General features: G+C 35.8%; 1 protein-coding gene across 4 annotated transcripts in view; it reads right to left on the reverse strand.

The window, feature by feature from the left end:
* DPY19L3 (dpy-19 like C-mannosyltransferase 3) overlaps positions 1-19,015 on the reverse strand; it is a 74,187-nt gene that overhangs the window by 19,233 nt on the left and 35,939 nt on the right. For all 4 annotated transcript variants that reach the window (XM_088830849.1, XM_088830850.1, XM_055412351.2 and 1 more), the window contains 7 exons: positions 8,567-8,698; positions 7,132-7,233; positions 4,935-5,008; positions 4,612-4,770; positions 1,530-1,652; positions 1,036-1,147; positions 206-262 (listed from right to left, as the gene is read on the reverse strand). In XM_088830849.1, coding sequence (XP_088686975.1) covers positions 206-262; positions 1,036-1,147; positions 1,530-1,652; positions 4,612-4,770; positions 4,935-5,008; positions 7,132-7,233; positions 8,567-8,698 — 759 coding nt within the window. The remainder of the gene's footprint in view (positions 1-205; positions 263-1,035; positions 1,148-1,529; positions 1,653-4,611; positions 4,771-4,934; positions 5,009-7,131; positions 7,234-8,566; positions 8,699-19,015) is intronic.

A 19,015-nucleotide genomic window follows, 5' to 3' on the forward strand; every position in this document is an offset into this window, starting at 1 on the left:
AGTATTTTTTTCTATAATGCTTTTATCTGTTAAACCCCTTTTTGGGAAGTTGATTACTTTTCCTATCAATGTCAATTGCCATAAGAAACTAAGCAGATATGTGTAAGCTCTGCAAACCACTCTACTTGCCAGTAACACTAAAGTACACTGAGTCAAAGCAATTATTCTGCTAAATAAAGACAAGAATGAGGACAATCAGTCTTACCTTATAGCACAGATACAGCAGTATTAATATCGGTATTGAATATCGCATTATACATATCTATATAAGAAAGACATTATTTAGATTACAAGTATTTGGAATACTTTTGCTTTATATTTTTGCTTTGTAAATACATTATTTAAAAAAAAATATATATATAATCTAATAGGACATGAATCTCTAATGGGCGAAAAAAACTGAGTCAATCATTTGTAAGGTATTTGTAGCTTCCACCGTATTGCCACCTAGTGAATTTATAGAGCAGAACGACCCAGAACTGCACTTACGGGCTATTAATCATTACCGTATTCTTATTAGTAATTATGTACATATATTATAGTAATTAATAATAATAGTGATAACTCTAGATAATGGGATTACTGGTAACTTTTAATATTACTTCTTGTGCTTTTCAGTATTTCCAAACATATCTAACTATGAAAAAAAATTAGAAAATAAAACTAAGCAAAAAGTTATTTTAAAATAGTTCCTTATAATGCAGGGAACCCAAAGCTGGTCCTCTGTGACAACCTGGAGGGATAGGTTGGAGGGGGGAGGTGGGAGAGGGTTCAGGAGGGAGGGGGACACATGTATACCTGTGGCCAATTCATGCTGATGTATAGCAGTGGCCATCACAATACTGTAAAGTGATTATCCTCCAATTAAAATAAATAAATTAAAAAAATCATAATATATCACTTATTTTAGTTTTAAAGTTTAGTATCCATTTTATCAAACTGATACATAGACAACTCTTGGGAAAACAACAGAATTGATAATGAAAGAAATACTGAAAGTCATAAAAATGAAATGGAAAAAGAGATAGCACTGACCCTCTTTGGGTTATAAAGATGGATCAACTTCAGAAGTAACTCCCATATTTCAGGGCTGCATAAGCCAAATGACGCAAATACACACATATGGGATGTCCAGAGGTACTTCATTCTATAAGAATACAGGCAGGCAAAGGTCAACAGTGCTAACCGCATTGAAACCTGAGACAGCTGTACAGGAAGCTATATTATTTGTGATCACTATATTATTTGTGATCATAGAACTTAATAAAACTATGCAGAAACCATCTGCCGAGGGGTTAGTTATTAATTTCATTGCCTTTTGAGAACCATCATATAAGTAAAAATAGAGGAATATTTGGTAATTAGTACTGGTTTTAAATGGTATTTTGTACTGGGAGAAGACAGTAAATAAGGACATTTTTATGCGAACCATAATCGTTATAGAAGATGACTGTCAGTTTCCAAATTACATGGTTAAACTATGTCAGGTAAAGAGTGGTCATAAAAAATGAATAGATAAGACAAAATACCTCATTGTACTCAATGCCAAGAATCCAAACAGAATCGTGTGTATTAAATTGTAGGCAGTTTCTGGTTTCAGGCCAATTGTGTATTTTCCCATTTTACACATGGACTGCTGATTGGTAGAATCACTGGATAAAACAGCACATATACAAAATTAGTACTTAATTTTAATTCAGCTAAATCTTTGTTTAAGAAGAAGATATAAGAAAGCTATGCCTTCATATATTTAGAAATGTTTTATTTCCCTAAAATAAAGTGAATCAGCTCTGATCAATTTTGAATTTTTTTATGAGGCCAAAAGTGTCATAATATAAATGTACTACTAGAGTACCTAAAACTGAATAAATTTCATTTTAATTTAAGCAAAACCTTAAAGTCCTTCAATCCCTTCAATTATAAGAGACAGCAAAAAAATTTGGAATCACTGAAATTATAAGAGATCTTCAGAGATGTTGTAGTACTCATATTTTTCTAGTTTTTACAAATAAGAAGTAAAAGTGTATCCATAAACTTGGAATTCAATAGTTTTATGAACCAATGATCACATTCTTAACCTATCACCATATCTCATTACATATGTCTAACATGATTTTTAAAAATCAAATCTCTACATTAAAATGATTAAACCCATAAAATTAACAATAATCCTTTAACATCACCTAACACCCAGTTCATGTTCTAGTGTCTTTATTTGTTACAATAGCTTTTTTCAGGTAGTTTCTTTGAATCAGGATCCAAAGCTTTCATATTGCATTTCAGTAATGTCTCTTTAAATTATCTTTCAATCAACAGAATTACTCCCCTCTCCCGACTTTTTAAGGGCATGGACTTGTTGAAGAAAATGTATCATTTATCCTATAACTATTCCCACCTTCTGGATTTGGTTGATTGTCTCCTTGTGGTGCCATTTAATATATTTCTCTAGTCTCATATTTTTGATAAACTTTTAACTAGATTTAGAGGTTAATTATCAGAGTCAAGTTCATTTATTTTGGCAAGTAGACTTCATGAAGGTACAACATATTCCATACTGCATCACGTTGGAAAGTATATACTGTCTGGTTATTCCTACCGGAGTGATGCTGAGATGGATGAGTGTGTTCAGATTTGCACAATTTGTTGTCAAGGGGAAAAGGAAAAGACAAGTAATGGCTGCCAGTTTAGGATAAAAATAATACTTCTGTAAAGTCTGCACTTATCCTTCATGCAAATCCAGTAGGCTTGGATATGTACAATGCTTCTGTATAACTGCTACTGCTGCTAAGTCACTTCAGTCGTGTCCGACTCTGTGTGACCCCATAGACGGCAGCCCATCAGGCTCCCCCGTCCCTGGGATTCTCCAGGCAAGAACACTGGAGTGGGTTGCTATTTCCTTCTCCAAAAGGAAGACTGTATAACTACTGACCTTTTATTTCCTGGAATTCTCTTTTCACAACCCTAGATACATAAGAAAACGAAAATGATACTCTATGATAATTTTCACCGCTGGTGATATTCTTTACCTAAACGTTATGAATCACAACCCAAACTCTGGCTTCCACTGACTCTAAAAGATTACTCCAGACAAGAACATACACTTTCATTTTCCCTTAATACTTGGGAGAATTCTGACACCTCTCCCAGTCCCTGCAACTGAGCCAGAAAGCTCAATTAATTCAGTGAATATAGAACAGGGCGCCCCTTTCAGTTATATACTGCACACTAATGTTGATGTGCTGTATAAACGTAATGGTACCATCCTTCCTAGCACCAGAAGGCGGGAATACTTTAAATACTTGGCGTCGATAATATATCCTTCAAATTACTTAGACATTAATTCACATTAAGACACTGTAATTCTTAAGAGACTTTTATTAATGTAGTGCTTTCCTCTAATCAAGTCCTAATATCCCTACCTGGTAGATGAAGATGCTCTAAAATCTTTATCTATAATCATATACCAAATCAGCTTCCAGGGAAGGCTCATAGATTCACACTGAGCATGGCAGACATTTTCACACAACACTGCAGGCCAACTGAACTTCCTGCTTTGCATGCAGTCTAGAGTCCTGTCGACACTTGATGTGTCTGGAATAATATTAAATTACACTGTCTAGAATAATTCCCATCTATTTTCACAGGGCTAAATTTTTATCTTGGGCTCAGTATAAAAAGCACACTTCTGAAAGATACTAAAATAGTTTATAGTCAATGAAATACCTTCATGGTTCAATGTTGCTTCATTCTTAATAATCATAAAACACCTCAGCTGAGCTGGGCTCACTGTAATGACTTTCTCCCAGCCAGTTCTTGGTGGCTGTGAATCAGATCACCAGCACCTTAATTGGGGCTTCCTTCTGGGCTTCATTACATTTCCACAAATGACAGTAGCTTCAACTTCTTACACTTAATTTTCTTTCAATTTAACATGGATAGTAAATGCAAAAACCTCCATCAGCTTGATAGGTAGGTATTTCATAAGGTTTTAAAAAGTCTTCATACTCCCTGACTTTTTCTTTTAAGTAGGCTAGCAGATTGCTAAGTTTTAAAAAACTGTCAATTAATACCTTAAGATTTTAGTAGACGCTAATAATTACGGTCCATTCCAACTTCCTAAGCCCTTAAACAAGATGCAACAACAACAAAAAAAACAATGGTTTGTAAATCAATAATAATACCTGCTAATGATAGCTAAAACCAACAAAATACTCTGCAAAATACTCAAGGCACTAAGTGCTTTATGTAATTTTAACTTATTTCTCACAAAGCCTTGATGGGTAAATACTCTTAGTACTCTCATTCTATAGAAAGGGGAATGGAAATATGGAAAGGTTATGTAACTGGCTCAAAGATCACATGATTCCCAAGTGTGTGGGCCAGGACTTCAACCCAGACCTGGGGGCATGGCATCGCTACTGTTTACCGTCTCTTCACTGTTCCACCCATAACAACTGAGAGTAGAGTCCATGCTAACCTGGGCATGTTCTCCCTTTAAGATGACTGTACTCTGTTCTGTATCTAATGCTTTGATTTTCAATTTAGCAATTTTTCTGCAACACAGAACAAGGTCATTAAAGCACAAAATTAGATTTCTGAAATATGCCATACCTGAGATTACGGAAGGCCACAGCTAACGCTGCAAGCACTGTGATGGACAGAACAAATATATAAGCGTAAAAAAGCAGAGTTTCTGAAAGTCTTTCAAATGTATTAAAAGGTAGGAGGCCAAATGCTTCTTCACACAGGTACAGGTTTGCATCAAAATCTCTAGGAAATAAAAGGAAAGCAAAGTATTTAATTCAATACAAGATAAGAAAACCTCACATTTTCCCTCAAAACAAGCCTGAAATTAAAATAACTGATAACTTACATTTTAAAGACTCTGCTGATTTAATATAAAAAACAAACACAGACTTTAAATTTAATCATACCTTGTTGCTCCAAATCCAAATTTTGCCTTCAGAAATTTAAATATGTGTTCATCTGACTTGAGGTTAAGAATTTTCTGTCAGGGAGGGAGAAAATGAAAATTGCTAATTAGTTCCTTATACATGGTTTTCTGATAATTTCCCATTGAATACACTTATTCAATGTCCCATTTCATAGGACCGTATGTGTGTACGTGTAAAATTAGTAAATGTTCAAAACAATTCTTAGAATCAAGAAATTCGAAAGCTGAGATTTTCTTTTAAAAAAAAAAAGCTTTTTAGTGAAGTATAGTTGAGTTACAATGTTGTGTTAGTTTCTGGTATACAGCAAAGTGACTCTGATACATACATATATTTTTTTCCATTATGATTTGCTATAGGATATTGAATATAGTTCCCTGTACTATACAGAGGGCCTTGTTATTTATCTATTTTGTATATAGCAATGTGTATCTCAGAGTTGGACACGACTGAAGCGATTCAGCAGCAGCAGCAGCAGTGTGTATCTACTAATCCCAAGCTCCTAATTTATCTTTCCCTGAACTCCTTTCCCCTTTGGTAACCATAAGCTTGTTTTCTCTGTCTGTGAGTCTGTTTCTGTTTTGTAAATAAATTCATTTGTACCATATTTTAGATTCCACATGTAAGTGATATGTAATACTTGTCTGTCTCTGTCCAATTTACTTCACTTAGTATGATAATCTCTAGATCCATCCATGCTGCTGCAAATGGCATTATTCTATTCAAAAGCTGAGTTTTTCAAACTCCCTTTCTTCCTATTTTTTTTTTTTAGCAGAATCACTTTTGCAAACAAAATCCAGGCTTAAGTTCAATATGCAAAATAGATAAAAGATGAGGTTCTTCGGTTTCAGGAAAAGTGAGATGGCTGAAGCCCCAGTGAGTACAATTTTTTAAATCAGAAAACCGATAATATCATGATCTGAAACCTCAAACAGGAACATAGTCCACAAATCCTATTTTGCTAATGTAAGACTCATTCACTCAAAGATAATTCAAGACACAGCAGTAATCCTCAAGGGGTAAAGAGACAAATGCCAGTGTGTATCATTAATGAGTATAATTTTAATTCACATTATTTTGTTGTTAATTTATGGCTTACAAAAATTCATACAACATAAATGGGTGAAGAAATTATATCAGAAGAAAAATGAAGATAGAAAAATAAATATGATTAATCCAGAACTGAGGTTGGTACACAAAATATATTCACTAGAGATGAGCCACAAATCTGGACTCAAGCATTCTAGCAGAAAATGCAAAGAAGGAAATAAAAGCATTTATGCTACTCACAGGGTCATAAGATTAAAACAAACCAGTTGCTTAGAAGAGATCCTTATGGTCTTAAAATTGAGACTCAAGAGAAATTTTGCCCATGAGTATATTAACAACAGTGAGCAGTCTCAAAGAGTATCTCTTCCTAATTCTTCTCATTAGGTGGCTGGCAGAATGTCAAGTGCAATTCAATAGACGTTATTTTTGGGGGGAGGCAAAAAACAGTGGTCCAGATATGCAGCTCTCTCCTGGCTTAATCCAGACACAGATAACTGAACATCTCGAGTGGTGAAATGAACAGACTGCATAACTTTCAGCCAGTCTTTCAGAAATGCTGACTGTTCTGCTCAAATGTGTTTTTGATGAGTACTGACCGATATGGAGTTTAAGGACATAGTGACAAGGACCTGGAGTAAAGGTGTTTAATGTAGCTGGCTAAGTGAAGGGTCTTTTCTTCTTTCTTTGACAGTCAACAGACAGGTGGAGGTACTTCCATTCTCCTAGAGGAAGGGTCTGTCCTGGGTCCAGCTTTCCCAGAGGGGCGAAATCATCTCTATCAATCAGTGTGGTTCTGATAATAAAGCTAGTTTATTTATGAACTTAACCCAACAAAAATCATGTCTTTTTTTAAATTTTTCTGTACCATAGTACAGAAAACAATCTCTAAAAAGTAGATTTTTTTAAATTTAGAGAAATGCTTATTAAATGCTTTTAAAGCTGAGTTTTTAAAAAAGTTTAATAAACTCAAAGGTGGGTTCAAAGTAGAACATGTTAAAGAGTGAATAGAAGTCAAGGACTAAAAGAAAACAATCCTGTTACTGAAACAAAGGTAAAACTGAGTCTGTTTAAAGTAAAACTAGTAACTCTTCAGTAATGCTAAACTAAATATATCATTTTATTGACATACCTTAATAATGTTGTTGAGAAAAAGTGTCAAACATAAAACGACAAATAAATGTAACAATAGTTTCCCAAGTCTATTAAGGAAGTTTCCAGTTTTCAGATTTTTCTAGAAATTAAGAGAGTTAAGTTTTAACTTTTTAATATTCATTTAATTTCATAAACATTTAAAATGAGATTACTTAAAAGATTTAAAACATTGAGTCATGCAACATACAGAGAAAATATAACCTAATTTTCATTCAGTAACATTGCTTAAAATATGTTATTTTCTTAACAGTAAATGAATCACTTAATAATAAGCTCTATATGATAAGGAATGTATCCGAGTCCTGTTTTAAAGACCTCTTCAACCAGAGTATGGAGTCGGCTCCTTAGAAGGTACTCAGCTCATACTCACTGAAGAAATCTTTTGATGATTCATCCACTGATTTGTATGTCACACTATAACCCATTAAATAAAAACACCAGCATAAAAATTAAATTGTGCTCTTTGATATATAATAATTTTATTATAACACTCAAAATTAACTTTACAGATTATCAAATATAATAATATCTAAACAGTTCAAAGATGAGTGATAATTCATTTCTAATTAAGGTTAAAAGGATAAATGAGATGTACAGTTTTTAACAGTCAGCGAAAAGCCATTTATTAAAATCTTTGTGAGGATTTGTCCATAGCAATTCTCACTCAAAAGACTAGTAAGAAAAAGGATTTATCCTTCCCCAAATGGAAAACAAAACAGCTTCTTGATTTAAAAGTGATTATGAGAAATGTTTCTCATACGCTTATGAGACAGAGAACATTATTATTTGCAACATTATTAAGGAAAAGACAACTAACTCAAATTTTATGTAAATTTAAGAAATTTTAATTGTACAATAAAATCAAAGATCAGGTGAATGTCAAACATGTTATTCTAATAAGTGTCCCAAGGTATTTATTTATTTGGAACCTCAAATTCTCAAAACTGTTAATTTTGACTGACTTAAAAATCAATAATAATATAATATGTAAGAATGAGGAAGAGTGATGTTACTACTCCAAATAACAAGGTGTCCACCAACTTTAAAGACTGTGACAAACATTCCCACAAGCAATAGGTTCTTCTCATTCTTGAGTTCACACTTGAAAAGTTAACATTTTTTCTCTTTTATTTCCTCACCATAGCACTCAAAAACGTATCTCTGGCTAATCTTGAATTTAATTAAGATTCCAATTTTTTAGGAAATAATAATGTCAAAACAAAGGGATGATGATATATCAGAGAGCTTAAAAATGAATGCTATACCATACACTTAAAAAAAAAAAAATAATGCCCCTACTGTGACTTAGTGGGAGTCTGGTCATAAATTTTCCTTTGTATCCTATATGAAGACATGGTCCAAACAAACACACGTTTTTAAAAAAGTTTAAGGACAAAAAAAAAAAGTCCTACCTGAAGTTTTCTTGCAATTAATACCGAAAGGTTAAAACTGATAAGCAATGATCCAAGAATCATGGAATTAAAAAACTGAAGAATGCAGACCAGGAGTAAACCTGTGAGCTGTATACCATACAGCCATGTCACCTGCAACAACAAAAGGTTAGATAATTAAACAGATTTTATCAGGGGACTCCCACATGCTGACGGGTTGGTCCCTAGCTGAATACATCTCAAGTTATAAATAATGCAGAAAACACACCTAGCTTCAAGTAATACAATCTAAGAAAGGAAAATAAAACATTATACCTTTCAGTTATAGAACATTTTAAACTTTACAACATTAAGAAGAAAGGAGATATATGAAGTACAGGAAGCAAATAAAGGTATAAATAAATTCTAGAAATAGTCAAATGCTGTTAATAGCTTTCAATTTTCTTCTAAATTCCTTTACAGTTATGGTTTATAATATTTTATCATATTCCAACAATCAACAATTTAATGTATACATTATTTCTCAATCTTTTATTTCCAATCTTCCCTAATGATGTTGAACATCTTCTTCATGTGTTATTGAACCTTTATATATCTTCTCTGGAGAAATATCTACCTAATCTTTTGCCTACATTTAACTACTGAAAGTACTGTAAGAATTCTTTATATATCCCGGAAATCCTGTTTCAAACATGTGATTTGCAAATTTTGTCTCCCATTTTGTAAGCTGTCTTTTTACTTTCTTGGTGATATTCTTTGAACAACAAAAGTTTTTAATTTTGATGAAGTTCAATTCATCAACTTTTTCTTCTTTTACATACTTGTGATTTTGTTGCTGTTGTTTAGTTGCTAAGTTGAGTCCAACTCTTTGTGACCCCCGGGGCTGTAGCACGTGACTCCTCTGTCCTCCACTATCTCATGGAGTTTCCTAAAATTCATATCCATTAAGTCAGTGATGCTATCTAATGTGTCATCCTCTGCCAGCCTTTTCTCTTTTTGCCTTCAATCTTTCCCAGCACCAGGGTATATTTCGGTGAGTCGGCTCTTCGCATTAGATTGTCAAAGTATTGGAGCTTCAAATTTCAGTCCTTCCAATGAATATTTAGGGTTGATTTCCTTTAGGATTGACTGGTTTGATCTCCTTGCAGTCCAAGGGACTCTCAAGAGTCTTCTCTAGCATTACAATTTGAAAGCATAAATTCTTCAGCGCTCAGCCTTCTTTATATATCAACTCTCACATCCATGTGACTACTGGAAAAACCATAGCTTTGACTATACAGACCTTTGTTGGCAAAAGGATGTTTCTGCTTTTTAAAACACTGTCTAGGTTTGTCATAGCTTTTCATACAAGGAAAAAGTGTCTCTCAATTTCATGGCTGCAGTCACTGTCCACAGTGATTTTGGAACCCAAGAAAATAAAATCTGTCACAGCTTCCACTCCCGCCCACCCCTTCTATTTGCCATGAAGTGATGGGTCCTGATGCCATGATCTTAGTTTTTTTCAATGTTGAATTTCAAGCCAGTGTTTTCTTTTTCCTCTTTGATCCTCATCAGTTCAGTTCAGTTCAGTTGCTCAGTCATGTCCAACTCTTTGCAACCCCATGGACTGCAGAATGCCAGGCCTCCCTGTCCATCACCAACTCCCAGAGTTCACCCAAACTCATGATCCTCATCAGGATGCTCTTTATTTCCTCCACACTTTCTACCATTACAGTGGTATCATCTGCATATCTGAGGTTGCTGACATTTCTCCCAGAAAGCTTATTTAACTTATGTTAAATAAACAGGGTGATAATATACAGGCTTGACGTATTCTTTTTCCAATATGAACTGGTTCATTGTTCCATCAGTTTTAACTGCTGCTTCTTCACCTGCATACACGTTTCTCAGGACAAAGGTAAGGTGGTCTGGTATTCCCATCTCTTTAAGAATTTCCACAGTTTGTTTTGATCTACAGTCAAAGGCAAGCCATTCAATGTCAGTAATGCTGAAGAAGCTGAAGTTGAATGGTTCTATGAAGACCTACAAGATATTCTGGATCTAATACCCAACAAAGATGTCCTTTTCATCACAGGGGACTGGAATGGAAAAGCAGGAAGTCAAGAGATACCTGGAGTAACAAGCAAGTTTGGCCTTAGAGTACAAAATGAAGCAGGGCAAAGGCTAACAGAGTTTTGCCAAGAGAACACACTGGTCATCACAAACACCCTCTTCCAACAATACAAGAGATGACTCTACATATAAACATCACCAGATAGTCAATACCAAAGTCAGATTGATTATATTCTTTGCAATTGAAAATGGACAAGCTCCATACAGTCAGCAAAAACAAGACTGGGAGCTGACTGTGGCTCAGATCATGAACTCCTTATTGCAAAATTCAGACTTAAATAGAAGAAAGTAGGGAAAACCACTAGACCATTCAGGTATGGCCTAAATCAAATCCCTTACAATTATACAGTGGAAGTGACAAATAGATAATAGATTCAAGGGATTAGATCTGAAAGAATACCTGAAGAACTATGGAGGAGGTTCATAACATTGTACAGAAGGCAGTGATCAAAACCATCCCCAAGAAAAAGAAATGCAAAAAAGGCAAAATGGTTGTTTAAGGAACCCTTACATATAGCTGAGAAAAGAAGAGAAGTGAAAGGCGAAGGAGAAAAGATATATCCATCTAAATGCAAAGTTCCAGAGAACAGCAAGGAGAGATAAGAAAGCCTTCCTAAGTGAACAATGCAAAGATATAGAGGAAAACAATAGAATGGGAAAGACTAGAGATCTCTTCACGAAAATCAGAGACCCCAAGGGAATACTTCATGCAAAGATGGGCACAATAAAGGACAGAAATGGTATGGACTTAACAGAAGCAGAAAATATTAAGAGGTGGCAAGAATATACAGAAATATACAAAAAGATTTTAATGACCTGGATAACCATGATGGTATGATCACTCTCTTAGATCCAGACATCCTGGAGTGTGAAGTCAAGTGGGTCTAAGGAACCACCATTACGAACAAAGCTAGTGGAGGTGATGGAATTCCAGTTGAGCTACTTCCAATCCTAAAAGACGATGCTGTTAAAGTGCTGTATTCAACATGCCAGCAAATTTGGAAAACTCAGCAGTGGCCAGAGGACTGGAAAATGTCAGTTATCATTCCAATCCCCAAGAAAGGCAATGCCAAAGAATGTCAAATTACTGCACAACTGCACTCATTTCACAGGTGAGCAAAGTCAAGCTCAAAATCCTCCAAGCTCGGTTTCAGCAGTACGTGAACTGAGAAATTCCAGATGTACAACCTGGGTTTAGAAAAGGCAGAGGAACCAGAGATCAAATTGCCAGCATATACCAGATCATAGAAAAAGCAAGAGAATTCCAAAAAACATCTACTTCTGGTTCATTGACTACACTAAATTCTTTGTGTGGATTGCAACAAAGTGTGTAAAATTCTTAAAAGGTGGGAATACTTGACCACCTCACCTGCCTCCTGAGAAATATGTATGCAGGTCAAGAAGCAACAGTTAGAACTGAACATGGAACAAGACTGGCTCAAACTTGGGAAAGGAATGCATCAAGGCTGTATATTGTTGCCCTGTTTATTTAACTTATATGCAGAGTACATCATGCAAAATGCTGGGCTGGATGAAGCACAAACTGGAATCAAGACTGCACGGAGAAATATCAATAATCTCAGATATGCAGATGACATCACCCTTATGGCAAAAAGCGAGGAGGAACTAAAGAGCCTCTTGATGAAGGTGAAAGAGAAGAGTGAAAAAATTGGCTTAAAACTCAACTTTCAAAAAACTAACATCACAGTATCTGGTCCCATCACTTCATGGCATATAGATGGGGAAATAATGGAAAGAGTGACAGACTATTTTCTTGGCCTCTAAAATCACTGCAAATGGTGACTGCAGCCATGAAATTAAAAGACACTTGCTCCTTGGAAGAAAAGCAATAAGAAACCTAGACAGCATATTAAAAAGCAGAGACATTAATTTGCCAACAAAGGTCCATCTAGTCAAAGCTATGGTTTTTCCAGTAGTCATGTGTGGACATGAGAGTTGGACCATAAAGAAGGTTGAGCACCAAAGAATTAATGCTTTTGAAATGTAGTGTTAGAGAAGATTTTTGAGAGCTTCTTGTACTGCGAGGAGATCAGGTCAGTCAATCCTAAAGAAATCAACTCTGCATATTCATTGGAAGGACTGATGCTGAAGCTCCAATATTTTGGCCACCCGATGTGAAGAGTCAACTCACTGGAAAAGACCCTGATGTTGGGAAAGATTGAGGACCAGGGTTCAGGTCCCTGTTCGGGCGCCAAATGTTGGGACCAGCCCAACAACGAACGGACCTGAGGGAAGAGTGCCACAGAAGAATAAAGAAAAAGACGACGCAGAAATAAAAAGAAGACTCAGAAATAAAAAGAAGACTCAGGGGTCAGATGCCATTTACAGGCCAAAGCCCAGATCCGAATCTTTGTGTGCCTTTTACTGTTAACTTCTACTTCCTTGTTTGTGCTCTAAAGATATCTGTTCTTTACAATCTCAGATTGGGGATAAAGATATACAATGCACAGTCCTCAATGTCAAGCCTTCAGGCCTTCCATGACTTTGTTTAGCTCTTTGGTTAGTGACGACCTTTCTCAGCAACTCCCTCAAGGCTCTGGTTACGGGAACAGGCACTAATGGTTTTCCATCAGTCACACCAGTACTTCAACATCTTGTTTTCAAGATGTCTTTCCATGATATACTTTTTACTGCTCCCAGCCCTTCGTCTGGGGGTGATGAGAAAGTCATTCTTTTTCAAAGAAGCCCTGTTAATTATAGTACAGGCCTGTGCATAGCATATTCCCTACATGGGAAAAGCGGATGAACAGAGGAGGAGATGGTTGCAAGGCATCACCAACTCAACGGGCAGGAGTTTGAGCAAACTCTGGGAGGCAGTGAAGGACACGGAAGCCTGACATGCTGCAGTCCATGGTGTTGCAAAGAGTTAGACACAACTTAGTGACTGAACAGCAACAAGTTGACAGCTTGGTTATAATTGAGGGTTTTTCCTCTTTTATAATCCTAAGTATGTAGTGCTACACATTTCTCTGTTAGTGCTGCTTTAGTTGCACCCCAAAAGGTTTGATGTGTTGCATTTCTGTTGTCACTGAATTGTTTTCTCAAGGCTGCCTTTTTGCCCCACAGATTATTTAGAAGTGCACTATTTAGTTTCCAAGTTTGGTAAGTTTCCTACCTTTTTGTATGGTTTCTAGTTTGAATCCATTGATTCAATCCATTGGGTATTCTACTGTTGTTGGGTGGAGTGTTCTATAAATGTTAGTTAGATCCTGTTGGTTGATGGTGTTGTTCAGTGCTATATCCTTAATGATCTCTGTCTGGTTCTCAATTGTTGAGAGAGGGTTGCTGCTGTCCTCAACCCTATTTGTAGGTTTGTCCCTTTCTCCTTTTAGTTCTGTCAGTTTTTGTTTCATATATATTGTGGCCCTGTTGTTTAGTACATACGCATTTAAGAGTTCTCATGTCTTCTTGGTAGATGAATACTTTCTTCAATATACAGTATTCTGGTCATTTCCTTTGTTCTCGTGCCAACTTTATCTGATATTAATATAGCCACTCCTACTTTCTTTTGGTTAACATTTGCAATGGTGTTATCTTTTCCAACTCTTTTAGTTTCAATCTTCCTATACTGTTTGTTTTGTGTGAAGTGAATTTTTTACAGAAAACATTTTGGTTGTGTGCTTTTAATATGCTTTAACCCATCTCTGTCTTCAAATTTTTGTATTTCATTGCTATGTGTGTGTTAGTTGCTATGTGTGTGCTATTGCTATGTGTGTGTTAGTAGTTCAGTTGTTTCTGACTCTTTGTGACCCCATGGATTGTGGCTCACCAGGCTCTTCTCTCCACAGAATTCTCCAGGAAAGAACACTGGAGTGGTGTGCCATTCCCTTCTCCAGGGGATCTTCTCAACCTGGGGACTGAACCCAGGTTTCCTGCATTGCAGGCAGACTCTTTACCATCTGAGCCACCAGGGAAGCCCTAAATAATTATTGCATATGCTAGATCTTAAAACCTGTCATTTTGTCATTTGCTATTTGTTCACTCTGTTTTCTATTTGTTTTCTCTTTTCTGCCTTCCTGTGGGTTACTCGAACATTCTCTGAATTCTATTTTTACTTATTTATAGTACTTCTGAATGTATCTCTTTGTACAGATTTTTAGTGGCTGTTCTGGATTATTACATTATGCATTCTAACTTATAGTCTACTGGTGTAGACATTTTGCCAGTTTGAAACAAGTGTAGAAATTTTACCTCAATTTAAGTCCCTTTACTTTTCTCATTTACAACTGTCTTAAATATTTCCTCTACATAGAAACCATAGGCAATATTAGTAACTTTTGCTTCAGCTATCAAACATAATTTAGAACACTCAAGATGAGACAAGTTTATTATACTTAATTCATATTTTTGAATTAAGTATAACTCAAAATTAAAGGAGCTACCCACTCCAGTATTCTGGCCTGGAGAATTCCTTGGACAGAGGAGCCTGGTAGGCTACAGTCCATGGAGCTGCAAAGAGCTGGACATGCCTGAGCGACTTTCACAAAATAAACTTGTTTCATCTGGTTCCAAATTGGGAAAGGAGTACCACAAGGCTGTATCTTGCCACCCTCCTTATTTAACTTATATGCAGAGTTCATCATGCGAAATGCCAGGCTGGATGAAGCACAAGCTGGAATCAAGATTGCTGGGAGAAATATCAATAACTTCAGATATGCAAATGACACCACCCTTATGGCAGAAAGCAAAGAGGAACTGAAGAGCCTCTTGATGACAGTGAAAGAGGAGAGTGAAAAAGCTGGCTTAAACCTCAACTTTCAAAAAACTAAGATCATGGCATCAGTTCCCACCACTTCATGGCAAATAGATGGGGAAACCATGGAAACGGTGACAGACTTTATTTTCTTGGGCTCCAAAATCATTGCAGGTGGTGACTGCCATCATGAAATTTAGAGACACTTGCTCCTTGGAAGAAAAGCTAAGACCAACCTAGACAGCATATTAAAAAGCAGAGATATTACTTTGCTGACAAAGGTTGATTCAGTCAAGGCTATGGTTTTTCCAGCAGTCATAAAGAAAGATGAGCACTGAAGAACTGATGCTTTTGAACTGTGGTGTTGGAGAAGACTCTTGAGAGTCCCTTGGATTGCAAGGAGATCAAGCCAGCCAATCCTAAAGAAAATCAGTCCTGAACATTCATTGGAAGGACTGATGATGAAGTTGAAGCTCCAATACTTTGGCCACCTGTTGAGAAGAACTGACTCCTTAGAAAAGACCCTGATGCTGGGAAAGACTGAAGGCAGGAGGTGAAGGGGACGTCAGAGGATTTGGTTGGATGGCACCACCAACTTGATGGACATGAATCTGAGCAAGTTCCAGGAGTTGGTGATGGACAGGGAAGCCTGGTGTGCTGCAGTCCTTGGGGTTGCAGAGTCAGACATGACTGAGAGACTGAAGTGAACTGAATTAATATTTTTATTCTTAATTGCCTTTTATTTGTTCTTGATGTCCCAACATTTCTCCTTTTATCATTTCCTTCTGTTTCAAGAACTTCATTTACCATTTTTTAAAAACAGTAGGTCTGTTGGTAAGAAATTCTGTTAGTTTTCCTTCATCTGAGAATGTTGTGCTTTCTCTGTCTTTCCTGAAAGATATTTTGGGCTGGGTACAGGACTCTGGGTTGACCATTGTTTTCTTTTAGCACCATGGTTTCTGATGAGAAATCCAATGTCATTCAAATGGTTTACCCCATCAGTATCATTTTTCTCTGATTGATTTCACAGAAAAATCTTTAGTCTCCAGAAGTTTGATTATGATGTATCTTGTCATTGATTTATTTGGTTTATACTATTCGACATTAACTCAACTTCTTGATTCTGTAGGTTTTCCCAAATATGTAAAGTTTTTGATCATTCCTTCAAAAATGTATTTTTTCACAAACTTTTTTCCAGTTTGACACTCTTTCTTTCCTCTTGGGGTTCTGATTACATGAATTCAAGCTCTAGCTATGGTCCCACAGGTCTCTGAGGCTCTGTTCACTTTTTCCAGTCTATTTTCATGTTCAAATTAGTTAATTTCTAAATTGTCCTATCTTCAAGTTCACTGATTCTTTCCTTTGACCATTCTAGTCCACTGTTGAATTGATCTTCTGAGATTTTTACTTTCATTATTGGAATTTTTCAGTTTTAAAATTTTCATTTGCTTCTTCTTTTTATCTTTTAAATCTCAGCTGAGAGTTTCTATTTTTCCATTTGTTTTAAGTGCATTTGTAATTGCTCAATTACAGTTTTATGATGGCTGCTTTAAATTCCTTGTCAGATAATTCAACTTTTGTCTGTCTTGGTGATGCTGCCTGTTGATCCCTGTACATTCAAGAGATTTTCCTGGTTCTTAGTTTAATAAATGATATTATGGATCTTGGAACGTTCTGTAAACCTTAATTGTCAGCAGACCTCCTCTGATACCATCCCAGCCTCATGCCACTGAAGAAAGAAGGCTGCTGCCTCATTATTTCCAGATGAATCTGGCTGTCCAGCGTGCCCATTTGACCTCTGCTGACTTTTAAGGGGATAGCTCATTACTGCAAGGTGAAGATGAAAGTTTAGGCTCCCCATAAGGCAACTGCTGACACCATCCTGGCAAAGAGAGGTAAGGGATGTCTTATTACCAATAGTTAGAAGTTGGAGGTTGTCCATTTGGCATTCATGCTTCACCCTTTTCTTGAGGCTGTTTCCACCTCTGAATCCATTAGTATTTCCTGGTTAACTTCTCTAGTACTTAGTCTGAGATAAATACAGTAAAGAGAAAATTGAGGGAACTCACTGTCATGTTTTTCCTTTGGTCTTGAGGTCTCTAGGCATAGTCTACTTTCTTTTCTCCACCTCTCTAAATCTTATGTTTGTTTTTTATATAATGTCTATGGCTGCTTTTAATTGTACTTAGTGGGAAGAATAAGGAGAAGTGCGTTGACTTCATTTTGTCTGGAAATTTACTGAGTACTTTAAAATTGCCTCCCAGGTATTAATCACTAATGCGTCTTGTTTTCACAATGGGTAATCTATATTCTTAGTAATGGAACAGAATGACATGCTTAATAATAACATTTGCTGTTCTATTTTATATTTTAAAATTCTGTACACATTTCTCACTGAAAACTTCACTTTTGATGGTAAGAGACTTTCCATCATCCATGAAAAGAAGATGACATGTACTGAAAAAGACAGTTTTTTATCACCACATCAGGCTCTGAATTTGTATTATCTTTTTCTGTATCAATTATTCTGACTCTTTCCCATGTGACATGATTAGATATCATGATTCCAGTTTATGAAGAAACTAAGGCTCCAAGAACTTGTATCAGCTGACAAAGCTTAAAGAGCTAGTTATTTTCAGAACTGATAGTAGCAACTTGGTATTATAAACCAGGATCCTTTCATTATGATACTGTTCCTCCTTAAATTCTGATACTACTTTTAACACAAACAGAGTTTCAAATATGAAAAGTTCGGTGAAGTTTAGAACTGAATATAAAATAAATCAGCTGTATTATTCTTTAGTTTTTGGTATGTGCCAAAATAGTATCTTTTATTATTTTCTAATTTTTTTTAAAAAAAGAAATAGATGTTCATTATGGAAAATTCAAGAGATATGTAGAACAAAAAGAAAATAAGGAGTACTAAGCACATTTTGTTGTTGTTTAGTTGCTAAGTTATATCTGACTCTTTGTGACCCCCTGGACTATAGCCCCCTGGACTATAGCCCAAGAGACTCCTCTGTCCATGGGATTTCCCAGGCAAGAATACTAGAGTGGATTGTCATTTCCTTCCTCAGGGGATGTTCCCCACCCATGGATCAGATGACTGCTAATACTTTAATGTATATGTTTCTAGAAACTTTCCTTTCTATATACATGTTTTACTTTTGAAGAAAAGGGAGAAGGAAAACTAATGGTTATATATAACACTCCGTTACAGAGTTACATGTTTATTTAACAATACTCTATTGCTATTGACTTAGGTCATTTTCAGACTTTTCTTATTACAATACAACTAAAATGAACATCTTTGATTATTTCCTTATGATAAATTTCAAGAAGTGAAAGTCTGGTGAAAAGACAAACACATTTTCTTGGGCTTTTGATACTTAACTGTAAAAATACACTAGAGAAAATTATATACTACAGAAAAACCTCATAATTATATTTTCAGAATTTCTCATTATTTATTTAATTTTTAATTTCTTCTTCCATTAATTTATTAATAAATCAATTTATTTATGTTAAAGTGTACAGTGTTCTTTTGAATGTACTTGTTTGGGGGAGGGAGTGATATGAAGAAACCAACTGGCCTAGGAGTGTATGACAAGGAGAAATACAGAGGCATCTAGGCACTCCTTCCC

Source organism: Moschus berezovskii, chromosome 22 (genome assembly GCF_049115385.1).
Source record: "Moschus berezovskii isolate FMDL1 chromosome 22, NW_MosBer_1.0, whole genome shotgun sequence".
Classification (NCBI taxonomy): domain Eukaryota; kingdom Metazoa; phylum Chordata; class Mammalia; order Artiodactyla; family Moschidae; genus Moschus; species Moschus berezovskii.